The 16,053-nt window shown below is 44.8% G+C and overlaps 1 protein-coding gene across 1 annotated transcript in view; it reads left to right on the forward strand.

Moving 5' to 3' along the window:
* The first annotated feature begins 535 nt into the window (after window positions 1-535).
* The window catches only part of Dync1li1 (dynein cytoplasmic 1 light intermediate chain 1), a 32,555-nt gene continuing 17,037 nt past the window's right edge, over window positions 536-16,053 (forward strand). Inside the window, exons 1-3 of the mRNA XM_052723334.1 lie at window positions 536-801; window positions 980-1,053; window positions 15,590-15,706. Of these exons, the coding sequence (XP_052579294.1) occupies window positions 656-801; window positions 980-1,053; window positions 15,590-15,706 (337 nt within the window). The 5' untranslated portion in view covers window positions 536-655. The remainder of the gene's footprint in view (window positions 802-979; window positions 1,054-15,589; window positions 15,707-16,053) is intronic.

Genomic DNA, 16,053 nt, shown 5'->3' on the forward strand with positions numbered 1-16,053 from the left:
TGTACAAGTGCTGCCAACATTTATCTGTCATGCAGCTGCTTAGAAACTGGAAGAACCGGCTCCAGATGTGGGCCCAGCTTGAGGTACTCATCGTCCCTTGAGAATGCAGAGAGGAAAGGCCAGAAATCCAGGACGACGCTAACCCTGGCGGCGGGGACGGGGACAGCCGGTTTGTACCTGGGCGCAGTTAAAGGCTGCGAACCCCGCTTGGACCGACTGAATGGTGGGCAGCGCAGGATCCACGCTGGTCCCAGGTTACCGCGCCCAACGAAGGGTGGGCGGCTGTGCCGCACACCTAACACACCTTGCCCGCCCTACCGCTGCAGCCCGGGTGACAGGTGATGCACGCGGAGCAGCGTTTCAGCTTGGAGACCCAGGAAAAAGCAGCACCGCCACTGAGTACAGCGAGTCATGAGTCCGCGCATGCGCAGTCCCCCGGGGTCTGGACTACCGCGCATGCGCAGCAGCGTCCCGCTCCTCCGACAGCCCCGCCCCAGGCCCCGCCCTCAGGCTTGGTTCCCGCCCCCGCAGGCGCGGTCAGCTCCAGAGCCCCGAACGCCCATATCCGGGTTCCCGCCGCCGCCGCCGCCGCCGCCGCCGCCGCCGCCGCCCCGCTCTTTCAGCCCTGTCAGGAGTGGTGTGATTCCCGACCAAGATGGCGGCCGTGGGGCGAGTCGGCTCGTTCGGTTCATCTCCACCCGGGTTAGCCTCGACTTACGCCAGCGGGCCTCTGGCCAACGAGCTGGCGTCGGGCAGCGGCGGCCCCGCGGCGGGCGACGACGAGGACGGACAGAACCTCTGGTAACGACCGCACCCCTCTCTGGTCCCCCGCGGGTTATCTCCTCGCCCGGGCGGACGCCTTCGGGATCCCAGAGCCCCGCGGGAGCAGGGAGCCGGGCGGGGCCTCCCGGGAGCTGGGGCCGGCGGTTCCCGTCCTCGGCCGGGCCCGGCCTCAGCCTGCGCTTTGCTCCCCCGTTAGGTCCTGCATCCTCAGCGAGGTGTCCACGCGCTCGCGCTCCAAGCTCCCGACCGGGAAGAACGTGCTGCTGCTGGGTAAGTGCTCTCCGCCCTGGCCGGGGCTGCGGGGTCACCCATCCGCTCGCCCACTCCCTTTGTGCGGACAGCGGGGCCCGGCCGCGCCCCGCCTCCCAGCCTGCGGCTGACAGCTGGGGGACAAGGGGACCAGGTCCTCCCGGCTTGGACCCTCCCGTCCCTTCTCCTCCCTGGGATGTGGGGTGGCCGTGTCATCTCCCCTGGGAGAGGCAGAATGAACATAACCAGCCAAGGGAATCCTAGTGGTCTGAGCTTCTACCTAGACAAACGGGGACAGTTTTCCTTTCATAACAGAGATTGGTAGCAGGAGGGCTCCAGCGCAAATGCATGCCATTAATATTTAATAGCTGACTCTTTTGTGTAATTGACAGGAGCCAGAGACTGGGTCGTGATGAGTGTTATTTGAATCAGCGTTCTCCCGTTCTCTCGGTGCTGTGTGCTCGGGTTGCAGTTGGCTTTTTAACTGTCACCTAATAACTCTGAAATTTGTAAAGGGCAGTAGAACAGCGTTCTCATTGAGTTCCTTCAGCCGAATGGCTAGAATAAGGGAGACCTGTCTCTCCTCCTTCTCTTAAGTATTTTTTTTTTTTTTTTTTTTGTCTCTGCTGGCTGGAAAGTGGGGATAAAGGACCGAAGGCCAACAGACAATCCCAGCCTCACATTTTTGCAAGTTTTCCAGCTCCAGGAGAAATTTCTTGTTATCTTCTCTTTTCTTTTTTTTTTTTAAATACATGCAAGATATTGGAGTGTATAATAAGATGACAGATTTTAAAACTTTGATATGGGTGTCTCAAGACTTTAGACTCTTGAATTTTAGCCAAAAGGCTGGGAAGCTGTGCCTGAAGAGTTTTTGTTATGTGTGCCTAAGAATTGCTACCTGAGAGGCTCCGCAGTTGACTGTGAATGGGTAGGTAGGAAGAAATGACTCATTTTCTATGACCTGTCATTATATGCGTACATCTTTGTGTTGTATAAAGCTGTGGTCAAGCTAGTTGGAAAATCAGCTTTGTACCTTACCTTTCTTTTCATGTGATTGAAAGCACCACGTGCAGATAGCCTGGATTGAATAGAGGCCCCGTCACATACTAACCGTGTGATCTTAAGCAAGTCGATTGCTGTCTGTAAACCTGGGTTCCTTCATCTTTCAAATGCGAGCTGTGGAAATAACAGTGCCTGCCTCCTGGAATTGTGGGAGGGTCAAATGAGACACTGGAAAGCCGGCAGCCGAGACTGTGTGATGGACTTGAGTCGCTCTTGTGCCTGCTGCTGTTGCAGTGTGCCCAGTAAACCTGTCCTCTTCCTTAAAAACAAGAAAGGATTGCTGCCTACATAAGCAGTATTGATAGGGCAGAGGTAAAGGAGGGTCCCAAAACAACCAAAACAAAACCAGTTCCAGAGCATGCTTTTAATTACTAATGTAGACAGGTTACTACTAATTGCTACAATGAATTTAAGACTGTATGACCCCCTTGAAGTGGATTCTGTTTTAATTACTCTGTTATATAGATTTCTTTTCATTTGAAACTCACCAGTAAAAAGTGGCAGTCTTGTTTCTTTCTGGTGTTTTCTAGATCCTTCTGACACTAGGTCAGTCTATAAGACTTGGTATACTTGGAGACCACACACTCCTTCAACTCCCCTCTACCTAGGCTAGATTTTCTTTCTTATGAACTTAATAGTTCAGAAAGCTCCATCTGGTGTCAAGTTATATAAACCTGAAATGTCATGTTTTTCTTTCAGTACTATTCGGGTTTTCTTGAGTCTTTTTCAGCTTTGGAAAAAGCTAATCATTAATTTTCAAATGCTGTTTATGCAAAAATACAGTTACTTTTCCAAAATTCCTCTAGGGAGTTCTTAGAGACATTTACTTATCAGGTGTTATAGCAGTGTTCAGTCTGTGGTGGTAGAGGAAGGAAACACACAGTAGGTGTACAGTTGTCTTTGTTATGAGTTTGAGACAGTCAGGCCAGGGAGATAGGTGCCTGACTCTATTGTGTCACTCATGAGTGAGGGTGGTGTTTTGGAGTCTATGTTCAAAGAAAAAAGAAGTCTGAGCCCATTAACAAGGCTTTGTATTTCAGAATTCACCTAGTAAGGAGGGATGATGTAGGCCTTTGTCTGAATCCCTTGCATAGCTATACTGCATTAGCCACACACCACAGTTTAACCCTTAGCTTGCTAGTTCACCTTTCCTCTAGAAGGATAAAGGAGTCAGAACTATATGTAAGGGATTATCAAAAGTATTTCTTTTGCCTTTTAAAGATTTATTTTTATTATTTCAATTATGTCTATGTGTGTGTGGGTGGGTGGGGTTATATACACATGAATGCAAGTGCCCACAGAGGCCAGAGGTGTCAGGGTCCCCTGGAGCTGGGGTTACACAGGCAATTGTAGGCTGCCTGATACAGATGCTGTGATTCAAGCTCAGGTCCCCGCAAGAGCAGTGTGTGTTCTTAACCATTGAGCTATCTCTCAAAAACATTTTCATACACATCTCATCTACAGGTCTATCGCCCAATCTCGAAGGTAGATGATAGCACCAATTTATAGACGAGGTGATGGCATTTAGATACAGTACAGTAGGTTCTCTTTTTTTTTTTTCAAGACAGGGTTTCCCTGTGTAGCTTTGCGCCTTTCCTGGAACTCACTTGGTAGCCCAGGCTGGCCTCGAACTCACAGAGATCCGCCTGGCTCTGCCTCCCAAGTGCTGGGATTAAAGGTGTGCGCCACCACCGCCCGGCATGTTCAGTAGGTTCTCCAAACGCATACTGTTGTTAAGGGTCCTGTGTGGTGTTGCCCTGGTATAGCTTTCCAACTGGTTTGAAGTCCCTTCAAGGAAGACAATGCCATATACAAAACTCTTACTAGTCATTAGTTATTTTTGACCCAAAATACCAGTAATTATTTAAAGGAAAAAAATCTGGTCTTAATCCAGGAGGCTAAAGCATGAGAAACATAAATCAGGGCTGTATAGGGAGACCTTGTCTTTAAAAAGATTTGGTGGTGAGTGCCTATTGTTCCAGTATTTGGAGATTCAGGCAGGAGGATCGGGAATGCAAAGCCATTCCCAGTTACATAGTAAGACAACAACAACAACAAACCAAAAAAACCCAAAGCAAACCAAGAGTGAGGGCCCAGGACCACATGGTGGCTCACAGCCATCTGTAATTCCCGGTCCAGGGGATCTGACACCCTCTTCTGGCCTCCTCACCAGGCACACAAGTGGAGCACATACGCATGTGCAGGGTAAACGCTCATAAACGTAAAACAAACAAACCCCCCAAAAACCCAAACAAAAAATAACTCCTAAAAAACAGAACAACAACAACAAAAAATACCTAACAGGAAAAGATGAAGAAAATCCAAGTGCTTATTGGGCTTTTGGATGTGGCTTATTGAGGGATATAACTGGTCATGACACTTGTGAATAAACAGACTTATTAATCTACTTAGGCCTGGCTCATAGTGAAGCCCAGAAGGACTATGATAGTACTTAATCATTCTACCTATATCTGTATCTTATTCCTTTTTTAGTGGGGGTGGGGTGGGTAGTAGGGATTGAACCCGGAGCCTCACGCATAAGAGGCAGACACTCTTACCACTGAGATGATCCTAAGCCCCTGAACTATTACTCTTTTAGGAGCAGGGATTAAAGATCACAAGGGTTCTGTAACCATAGGAAACAGGTTTTTATTAGTTATGTCGATGCTGTTTTCTGGGTTAGTGATTATGAGACTATAATGCCAGTGATAGAATGATACAAAGAAGAGCGTCTCTCATATCCTGAGATGAGGATTAGCATGAAATTATGTGTTTAGTATATGTTATTACTAAAAAAAATACCAAATACAAAATGTTATGAGGATCAGATGGCATACTGTTATCTTAAAATAGGGCATGGGGCTGGAGAGATGGCTCAGTGGTTAAGAGCACTGCTTGCTCTTTCAGAGGTCCTAAATTCATTTCCCAGCAACCACATGGTGGCTCACAACTATCCATAATAAGATCTGTTGCCCTCTTCTGGCATGCAGGTATACATGCAGACAGAATGCTGTATATATAATAAATAAATAAATCTTTAAAAGAAAGTCAGGGCTGCTAGATGGCACACGCTTTTAATCCCAGCACTCTGGAGGTAGAGGCAGGTGGGTCTCTGAGTTCGAGGCCAGCCTAGTCTATAGGGTGAATTCCAAGACAGCCAAACTACATAGAGAAACCCTGTCTTGGGAAACAAAAAGTCAAGGCCAGCAAAGTTTTCTGTAGAGGATCAGATACTAAATACTGTATGCCGTGTGAGTCATATAGTCTCTTGCAATTCCTTAGTTCTGCTCTTTAGTCCCCAAACAGCCACAGATAATACCTGAATGAATGAAATATGGCAGTGTTGTATAAACTGTCAAAACAGAGAGCAGAACTGCAAGAGTGATCGATACAGACCGGTAGAATGGTTCTTCAGCTGCAGTGAAGTTCACTGAAAGAGAGTGCCAGCGGAAGCACTCTGAACATTCAGGAGAGTAGCTGGACGTGGTGGCATACACTCCCAGTGCTTGGGAGGTGGAGACAAGAGGATTGGGAATTCAGAGTCATCCTCAATGCATAGTGAATCAGAGTCCAGCCTGGACTACATGAGACTCTTGTCTCAAAAACAACTTAAAAAAAAAACCAAAAAAACCGAACAGCAGAACCCTGAATTGTTGGGCAAACCTATCTTCTCTGGCTTAATAGATCACCTCTTTGTTCATTTCTTCAGCAGTTTTAGAATTACACTGTGCAGAGTCATCCAAGGAAAACTGGGTTGAGACTCCCTTTCTGCCCTCCAGAAGCGTGTAAAGTCGTACGGAGAGATGACAGAGTAGCAGGAGTTGGATGAAATGTCAGTGTGAAGCAGTGCCCATGAGAAGGCGGTTGCTGGAAGTGCACTGGGGAGGAGATGGTGAGGGACAGTGGAAAGGTGCGAATACCTGCGAGAAAGGCCGAGGGACCTCAGGTGTGGTGGAGGAGTCCACCTAGAGGCCAGGCAGCTTGGAGGAGACTCTGTCCGTCTTTGGAAGCTGTGGCATTGTGGACACCACTTCCTGACCTATAAATTGAGATAATTTCATACTTCATGATGTTAAAAGAACAAAAAGACATTATGTCTAGAAACCTTTAAAGTTGGAAGTCACTAACTTAAAAGTTGTGCATGTTTCATGCTAGAGAAAGAAAAATAAAATGTTAAAAAAAAAAAAATGAAGCCAGCTACCAGGCGTGGTGGTGCACGCCTTTAATCCCAGCACTTGGGAGGAGTGGCAGGCAGATCTCCGTGAGTTCGAGGCCAGCCTGGTCTACAGAGTGAGATCCAGGTCAACATAGTGAGAGGTCTTATCAGAAACAAAACAACACAAAACCAAAACGCAACACAAAACAAAAAACAAAACCAACTACATATATATCATATAAATTATTTATTTATATAACTATATATTTAAATATGTATTATTTGTGTGGTGTGGAGTGAGGACAACTTTGTTGAGCCAGTTTTCTCCTCCTACCTTTTTTTACTTTGAAAATTGACACTGTTTTTATTATGAATTGTTAAAAGATATTGCATCACAACCAAGTTTTGTGTTACATATTTGTGATCTGAGCATTCTGTAGGCTGAGGAATTTAGTTTGAGACCAACCTGTGCTAGAGTTGTATGTCAATTGGGCCACATAGCAAGATGCCCTCTTACAACAGCAAAAAGCAGTGAATAAATAACTTAAAACAGTAAGAACATAAGAAGCAGATTATGACATTTTAGGTTTTTTTTTCTACAAAACATTTCCTAAGCTGAATGGAAAGAGGTATTTGTTCCAAATACTAGTCATTAAATAAAGCCCTTGAGTTGGTGTATGCTAACTTACTTGCACATCTTTATGACAACCAAAAGGTGTAGCAGAGTAGCATGCATAAGCATGTAAAATCAGTGTTGGTTGAAAATAAAGCTGAAACTCCCAGAAATTCTGCAAGAGCCCACATATGGGAAGCCCTTCCACCTTTATGTATGATCCAGAGATCAAACTCAGATTGTTGGGCTTGCTTGGCAAGCATTTTATGTGCTGAGCCACCTCACCAGCCCGGCTTTATCTTTCTGTATTGAATAATAGTATATTTGGCTGTATCGTAATTATGGTTGATTACAGGCCATTATTTGTTACATCTTATTTTCCATGTACCCAGTATTATCTTTGGAATAAATCCCTACGAGTGACATTGCTAAGTAATGCATACCATAGTTTCTGATAAAGAGCCTTTAGTTCAGTAAGACTTTGACCTCTGGAGCAGAGGAGCTAGTGACAGCCATTGGGATCAGCATTTACTGGCCTTGGTGTTTATTGAATTAAACTGATTTTTAATTTCCTTTTTATCAGTCTGTGAGAGTCAGAAAAATAACTGAGAATAAGTTTCTAATTTTCATGTGATGGGAACTATCCTGTTATGCCAGTTACTCGTGCTGAGGTTCTCCTAGGTGATGTGATGTTTAGTGAGTGTTTCTGCTGTTTTACAGACAAGGGCTTTGTGTCTCAGGGTTCACAGTTTCACTAGTATTCAAGACTGGCTTTGTCTTTTTGCTCTACAGATACTCCTTGATGCTTCTGAGCATTCATTCTGAACAGGTGCACCAATGTTACCCATGGCTGCAGCTGGGTTACAGCCTATTTCCACTTTACCCCACCAGGGAGGGAGATGCCCACTGAGAGATGGGAGCAGATCAAAAGCCCCCATCTCTCTGGATCCTCCATATAACCTGTGGAGGGCTAAGTGGAAGATCTGAGCTAAAAGTAGTTGAATGAAGGTCCTTCGTGAGGTTAGTGTGGTGGTGCACACCAGGATGCAGAGGCAGGTAGATCTCTTTGAGTTCAAGGTCAACCTGGTTATATAGGGATTTCCAGGACAGTCAGGGCTTGGTAGAGAGACCCCGTCTCAAAAAATAAAACAAACAAAAAAACAATAAGAAAGGTCCCTCATGGCTTTTGTCACTAGAAGGTTCAGATGAAACATGTTGGTTTATGTTATATCATGCAAGACCAAATAAAATTGCATCTTGTTTTTATATGGCAGGTTGGGGATTCCTTCTCACCTATTTATCATGATGTGTACCCTGATGTATCTATCAGGGGTGTGGAGATGCCAGCTAAAGCTCTGCAGAGAAGGTTTGTGGCACCAAACCTATGCTAAGCAGGAGTCCAGTGTCTCAGCAAAAGAGAAGAAAGAGAAAAAAGAATGCAGAGTGCTATTTAATTTGACTCATTGTCATGAATGACAGGGGGTTGATCCAGGCACAAGGTAGTAATGTGGCTTAGTGTGCTCATGAGTTGCTTTGCATTTCAGACAGTGCCACCCACTTTCTAGCCTGTGAGCACGATTTGTAGTAACTTCTGTGAAACCCTAGGAACAGTGCTATGCTTCAGTGTTTAGGACAGCAGTCACATCACCTGCTGTGTGTGGCTTCTCACTTTCACATGCTTCATGTTTCCTTGATGTTCTTTTAAAGTACTCCTGTTGGTCCTACAGGAGTTTCATTCTTACATTGTCACGGATCTAATAAATAATAATAGTAACAGAATTTCAGTCCACCACTGTGGACATAGTCCCTGATGTGTCCAGGTTCACACAGCTGGTGATGGGATGTCACAGTTAGAGGTCACATCCAAATCTTCACATTCTTCATATGTAAGTTGAGGCTACAAAGTATCTTAATATGGGCTGGTGAGATGGCTTAGTGGGTAAAGGCTCCTGCTGCCAAGCCTGATGACCTGGGTTAGAAATCCCTGGCATCCGGGACTGGAGAGATGGCTCAAAGGTTAAGAGTACTGACTGCTCTTCCAGAGGTCCTGAGTTCAATTCCCAGCAACCACATGGTGGCTCGCAGCCATCTATAATGAGATCTGGTGCCCTCTTCTGGCCTGCAGGCCTACATGCAGGCAGAACACTGTATATGTAATAAATAAAGAAATCTAAAAAAAAAAGAAAAAGAAAAAGAAAAAAAGAAATCCCTGGCATCCACATGGTGGAAGGAGAGAACTGAGCCCTTCAAGTTATTCTCCGACACCACACATTTTTAGCTTGTTGGCCATTCAAAATCACCAGGGGACAGTCCCTGAATGTCAGTTGGGAACTGCTTTGCCCTAGCCACGGCCAGGGAAGAGCCTTGTCTGACCAACGGATGAGCAAAGGAGTACAGGCTTGTTGATCACTGCTGCATTTACTCACAGTGAAGTCTCCACTGTGAGTAAGCTGACTGTAGTCGTTTGTCAGTACTGTGCTCACATGAGCCACGCACAAGACCCAGCACTTACCGGACTTCAGTTTTTTTTTTCTAATGCAACCACAGCTCTCAATTCTTATTCCTCAGTTCAAATTTAAACCAAAGTGAGGGGCCTGAAGAGATGGATCAGAGGTTAAGAGCACTGACTGCTCTTCCAGAGGTCCTGAGTTCAATTCCCAGCAACCACATGGTGGCTCACAATCATCTATAATGAGATCTGGTGCCCTCTTCTGGCATGCAGGCTGAACACTGTATACATTTGTTTTTCTTTCTGTTGCTGGAAATCAAACCCAGTGCCTTGTGTGTGCTAGGCAAGCCCTCTGCCACTGAGCTATATCCCAATTCTGTGTCTCATTATTAATTTTCTTTTTTGAGACAGGGTTTCTCTGTGTAGCCTGGCTGTCCTGGAACTTGCTCTGTAGACCAGGCTGGCCTTGAACTCACAGAGATCCATCTGCCTCTGCCTATAGAGTGCTGGGATTAAAAGTGTGCCACCACCACCCAGCATAAGTTTGTTTGTTTGTTTGTTTATTTAATGGGTGTATGTATGTGCATGTTTCTGTACTTGAGTATGTTTGTGTGTGATGGGATGCCCTTGGGGGCTCCAAGACGATGTTGCTTTCCTGGAGCTGGAGTTACAAGTGGTTGAAACCACCTACAGGCAGGCTGGGAACTGAACTCTAGTCCTCTGCAAGATCAGCAAGTGCTCTTAACTGCCTAGCCATCTTTCCCTTCCCATATCCCAGTTTTACAGAGGCCACTTACCTACTTTAAGAGTAGTATTTTAGGAAATGGAAACATGCATGACAACATTCCTGCCATGTCATCTTTTTTGCCCTGGCTTCTCAGCACTTTGGTTGGTTAACAGTTAAAAAAAAAAAAAATTTCAAGACAAGGTTTCTCTGTGCAACAGCACTGGCTGTCCTGGAACTTGCTTTGTAGACCAGGCTGGCCTCGAACTCATAGAAATCCACTTGCCTCTGCCTACTGAGTGCTGGGATTAAGGGTATGCTGATATCATCACATCTAGCCTAAACTAGTCTTTAAAATAGGAAAGGGGATTTGTGAAACTCACAAGAATCTGGGCTAGTACTGAGTTGATGGCACCTTTCAGTGACCACTCTACAAAGACAGAGGTGAGTGGATAGTTTTGTCACACTGTGTAGGCAGTGGGGCAGTGAGCAAAACCATCAGAATACTCGGCCTTCTGCAGCTTCCAGTCGGAGACTCAGTGCAGCATGTGTGTGCTGGGGAGTTCTGTGAGAAGAGCCAGCAGAGGCGAAGTCGGTTAGTTTGACTTGTTATTGTTGTTACTGTGGTGGTTCTAGGGATAGAACGTGCTGCCAGATTCATCTAGCTAAGTGCTCTGTCACAGAGCTACAGAGCTACAGCCTTAGCGCTCTCTCTCTCTCTCTCTCTCTCTCTCTCTCTCTCGTTAATTTGTTTTGGGGGAGAGAGAAAGTGTGTGTGTGTGTGTGTGTGTGTCTGTATCTGTGTATACATATATGTTCGTCCCCCACCCCCTGTACACAGGTGTGCACGCCCTGGCATGTTGAGGAGGTCAGAAGACAACTTACAGGACTCAGTTCTCTTTTCCTTCCATCTTGTGGGTCCTAGGGACTAAACTCGGGTTGTTGGGCTTGGTGGCAAGTGCCTTTACTCCTGTTGGCCATCTTAGTTTTGTTTTTGTTTTAGGTAGGTCTCATTAAGTTGCCCAGGTTGATCTTGAACTCACTCTGTAATTAGGGCAAGACTTGAACTTGAAATATTCCTGCCTTAGCCTCCTGAATAGCAGTGGCTACAGACTTGTGCCACTAGGCCTGTCCCAGACTTAATCTTGGGTGAGTCTGGCTTCCTGGCTTCTGCCACGCAATCTTTCTAAAATATCTAAACTGCTGGTGGCTCCCCAGCTGTCGTCTTAAGGACAGTTTAACTTTCTTAGCCTGGCATGCTGGCCTCCAGCTGGCCTCCTTGGTCTACTTTCTACATAGCCTGGCATGCTGGCCTCCAGCTTGGGATCCTACCTCACTTCACACAGTGCTGGGACTATAGGCTGTGCCACCATGCCAAGTGTTTATTTGTCCTTGTTAGAAGGACACTCCTTTGCCTGGGTCTCTGCACTCCTTTTCTCTTCCTGAATGATTAACTCCGGTGGTTAATGAGGCCTGCAGGCTTTGGCTGCAGTGTTGCATTAGTTGCAGAGCTGTCTGACTTCAGGCATCGCTAGGCTCCTTACTTCTTAGGACAGTGACTGGAGCAGGTGGAGTTTTGTATTTTCTCTTTTGTTTTTCGAGACAAGGTTTCTCTGTGTAGCCCTGGCTGTCCTGGAACTTACTCTGTAGCCCAGGCTGGCCTCGAACTCACAGAGATCAACCTGGCTCTGCCTCCTAAGTGCTGGGATTATAAGGCATGTGCCAAAACTAACACAGCTTTTTTTTTGTTTTGTTTTAAATTTCTAGTTGGTGGTTTGTAGGCAGGCACAGATCTCTTAAGCTTTCCTATAGCTCTTTGAACATGGTGATTCAAATTATCTTTAGTGTGAGGATCTACTCCAGCCTCCTGAGGTGATGGATAGAAATTTTCTTCCTTATAGCTTTCAAACAATTAAATGCTTGAAAGCTGTAAGTTAAATGCTATAATGCTATATAGAGCTAAGAGAATTTCAATCGCAAGACTAATATAGCAAACACTTTCAACATATCCCACATTACAGCAGTTAGCTTTATCTCTGGCTTTTAAGCATGATGATTTATCATGGGAATTACTGTTATTATCATAGATATTACTGTTTTTAACCTAATCTATTGTTTTGATGGCTAGTTTAATAGTATACCATAAAAGTAGCATGGAATACTCATTTAATTGCCACATTCTTTTTTTAATTAGGTAAAATTATACATGCTTGCTGTGCACAACATACTGTGTGGGACATATGCACCCTGGGCAATGGCTTGTCATGTTGTATGTTGCCGGTCTTGTGATGAGAAGCCTCCACATGCTCTGGGCAGTCCTCACACACGCTGCAGGGTGCTGCAAGTCTTGGTGCTTACAGCAGCGCAGGAGAACCCTGATACTACTTTCCCTTTCTACTTGAGACTTTGTGATCTTTGTGATCTGTGCCTCACCAGTTCCCCAGATCCTGGGAACAAGCATTGCACACTGTGGGCTCAGTCTCTAGCTCCATATAGAAGGGAAATTCCTGTGGTATTTGTCTTTTGTGCCTGGCTTATCTCACTTAACATTGTGTTCTCTTAGTTCATTTCATGTTTTCACAAATTTAGGATTTCTTTTATGACTCTGTAGCAATCTCCTGTATATCTATATGCTTCTTTTTATTTATTTATTTTTTAAATTTGTTTATTTATTATGTATACAGTGTTCTGTCTGCATATATGCCTGGATGCCAGAAGAGGGCACTAGATCTCATTAGGGATGGTTGTGAGCCACCATGTGGTTGCTGGGAATTGAACTCAGGGCCTCTGGAAGAGCAGCCAGCGTTCTTAACCTCTGAGCCATCTCTCCAGTCCCTCTTTTTATTTTTTGAGGCAGGGTCTCATGTAGCCTTAACTGGCTTCAAACTCATAAAGTTGAGGTTGTTTTTCAATTTATAATCCTCCTGCCTCCAAATCCTAAATGCTGTGATTATAGATATGTACCACCATGCCTGGTTTTACTGAATTTTCTATCTATTATTCATCTGATGATGACTCTTAAGTTGAGTTTCATATCTTGGCATTGTGGATAATGCTGCAATGAACAATGGAGTGCAAATGCCTTTTCAACATGCCGATCTCATTTAATATGTATGTACGTATGTATTATTTATGTGTATATGTATGTAAGTATGTATATCATGTCAAAATTCTGAGAGATACTTATGGTTGTATTTACTAATAATGAGGTGTTGGAAAATGATTCATGGAAATAACCAGTCTTCAACTACAGATATAATATGGTAGTAAATGTTGTGAGGTACCTTCTTTTGCTTGTAGTATCTATAGTCTGGTTTTGAATTAACTGTGTAGCCCAGGTTAGCCTCAAGCTCTCATTCCATTGCCTCAGTCTACTAAGTGCTGGGATTATAGGCATGCATGTAGCTGGATTTTTCTCCAGTCCTGCCCAGCATCACGGACCCCGCAAGAAAAGTCCAGCTACACAAGCATCATTACTTCTGATGTGTATTGGTTAGTTTTTTTTCTCTACTCAATACAAGCTAGAGTCATCAAAGAAGAGGGAACTTCAACTAAGAAAATGCCTCCGTCATATTGGCCTGTAGGCAAGCTGTATAACATTTTTTTGATTGATGTGGAAATCCCAACCTACTATGGACCATTCCCTCCCTGGACAGTTGGTCCTATGGTTATAAGAAAGCTAAGAGGGATGGAGAGATGGCTCAAAAGTTAAAAGCACTGGCTGCTCTTGCAGAGGACCCAGGTTCAATTCCCAACACGCATACAGGCTTGCAGAGCCTGTAATTCCTGTTCCAGGGGATCTGATGCCCTCTTCTGACCTCCACAGGGCAGGCACACACATGGTGAACAGACATACATGTAGGCAAAACATTCATTCAATAAAATAAAGATATAAAAAAGAAAGCAGAAAGAGCAAACCAGTAAGCAGCACTGGTCCATGGTCCCTGCTTCAGTTCCTGCTTCCAGGTTCTTGTCTTGAGTTCCTGCCCTGACTTCCCTGAATGATGACTCAAAGCTCTAAGGTGAAATACCCCTACACACCAAAGTTGGTTTTGGTCATGGTCTTTATTACAGCATTAGAAACCTAAGACACTTGGCATCTGGAATACTTTGCTTTTTTAAACTTTAATTAGGTTTACTTTATTTTAATTTGTGTGTGTGTGTGTGTGTGTGTGTGTGTGTGTGTGTGTGTGTGTGTCTTCGTATGAGTATGTGCTGATGCCTGTTGGATCCCACTGGGCCTGGAGTTACAGATAGCTCTGAGCCGCTTGTTGTGGGTGCTGAGAACCAAACTCAGGTACTCTTAACCACTGAGCCATCTTTCCAATAACCCCCCAGGAACACTTTGTTTTGAGTTGGATGTGCCTGTGTTGCCATTCTCTTCTCTTTTTCCTGTCTCACCTCTGTTTCCTCTTGACACCATGATTAGAAACACCAGTGAGCCCAGTGTGGTGATGCACACCTTTAATGCCAGCACTTGGGAGCCAGAGGCAGGTGGATCTCTGTGAGTTCGAGGCCAGCCTGGTCTACAGTACAAGTTCCAGGACAGCTAGGGCTATACTGAAAAACCAAAAAGAAAGGAAGGAAGGAAGGAAGGAAGAAAAAACTAATGAACAGTGGACAGGTGGCCACTATCATCTTGTGTCAGCATTCAGAGAATAGAGGCAGTCATTCAGATCTATGACACAAGTGGCCTTGGCTGCTGCTGTTGCTGCTGCTGCTTCATCATCTTTTCCTCCTTTAACCCTCCTCCTCCTCCTCCTCTTTCAACATGAAAATGAAAATAGGCTAGAGAGATGGGATAGCCATTAAGAACACTGGCTGCTATTCCAGAGGACCCCTGTTCAGTTCCCAGCACCTATGTGGCTCCTCACAACCAACCATGTGTAACTCTAGTTCCAGGGGATCTGACAGCCTTTTCTCATTTCCACTGGCACCAGTCATGAACCTTGTGCACAGACATACATGCAGGCAAAGTACCTGCATACATAAAATAAAAATAAAGTGAAGAAAAATATACAAGGTTTCATGTAGCCTATGTTCAGACTTCGTAGCTGAGGATGACTTTGAACTTCTGAACCTTCTGCTCTACCTACTAAGTACAGGATTACAGACGTGCACCATCATTCCAGGTTTATGTGGTTGTTTTCTTTGCTGTGAAGAGACACCACATAACAAAAATGCTGTCTCTTTGTAGCTGAGATTCTTCAGACTGAAGGCTAAGAGGGAACCCCTTGCTCCTTATAGATTAAACTAGGATGATGTAAATGTAGCATTTCCTGATGCCATGGCATTCCACTTTGTCCCCACAGAAGACACCATTTATAGCAGGATGGAAAAGATTTACCAAGAGTGATAGCAGTACTGGGAGAAGAGAGTCTGGTATGGAGACTTTGTTTTCAATGGTACAGCTGCCCATCTATCTTCCATCGGATTACTTTTGTGGCTGATGCCACTTGAGCTGGCTTTTCACATGATGCCAGGAAGTGTCCTTGGTCCATATTAGAATTAAAACAGACTTTTTCTCTTCTTTTTTAAAAATTATCTATCTAGGTGAAGATGGAGCTGGAAAAACAAGCTTAATAAGAAAAATTCAGGGAATAGAGGAGTACAAGAAAGGAAGAGGCCTGGAGTATTTGTATTTAAACGTGCATGATGAAGACCGGGATGGTAAGTGTGGCTTGTGTGACACTGGCCTCCTGAAGTCAACTTGGGGGGACCCTGCTATTCTCCACTGCAGTTGGCTTTTCTCCAGTTTGTCATTGCTCAGCAGATCTGGGATGTCACTTGGGTCAGTGAATAGTTATGTCTAGACATCTAATGATGTGAAGTCAAGTTTCAGATTGTATGGCTTTAAGCATCTTACAGCACCCTCATGTGGAATGTTAGCCCTCTCGCCATCCTTAAAAAAAAAACCCTCAGTTTTGAAGTTGGTTCTCCTGCACAGTGGTGATTGTTTTGCCTACCCCCTTTTCACCTCTTCCTCATTTTCCCGTAATAATGTAATCATCCCCATA

The sequence above is a fragment of the Peromyscus californicus genome, unplaced genomic scaffold (genome assembly GCF_007827085.1).
Source record: "Peromyscus californicus insignis strain IS unplaced genomic scaffold, ASM782708v3 Scaffold_11__1_contigs__length_118956290, whole genome shotgun sequence".
Classification (NCBI taxonomy): domain Eukaryota; kingdom Metazoa; phylum Chordata; class Mammalia; order Rodentia; family Cricetidae; genus Peromyscus; species Peromyscus californicus.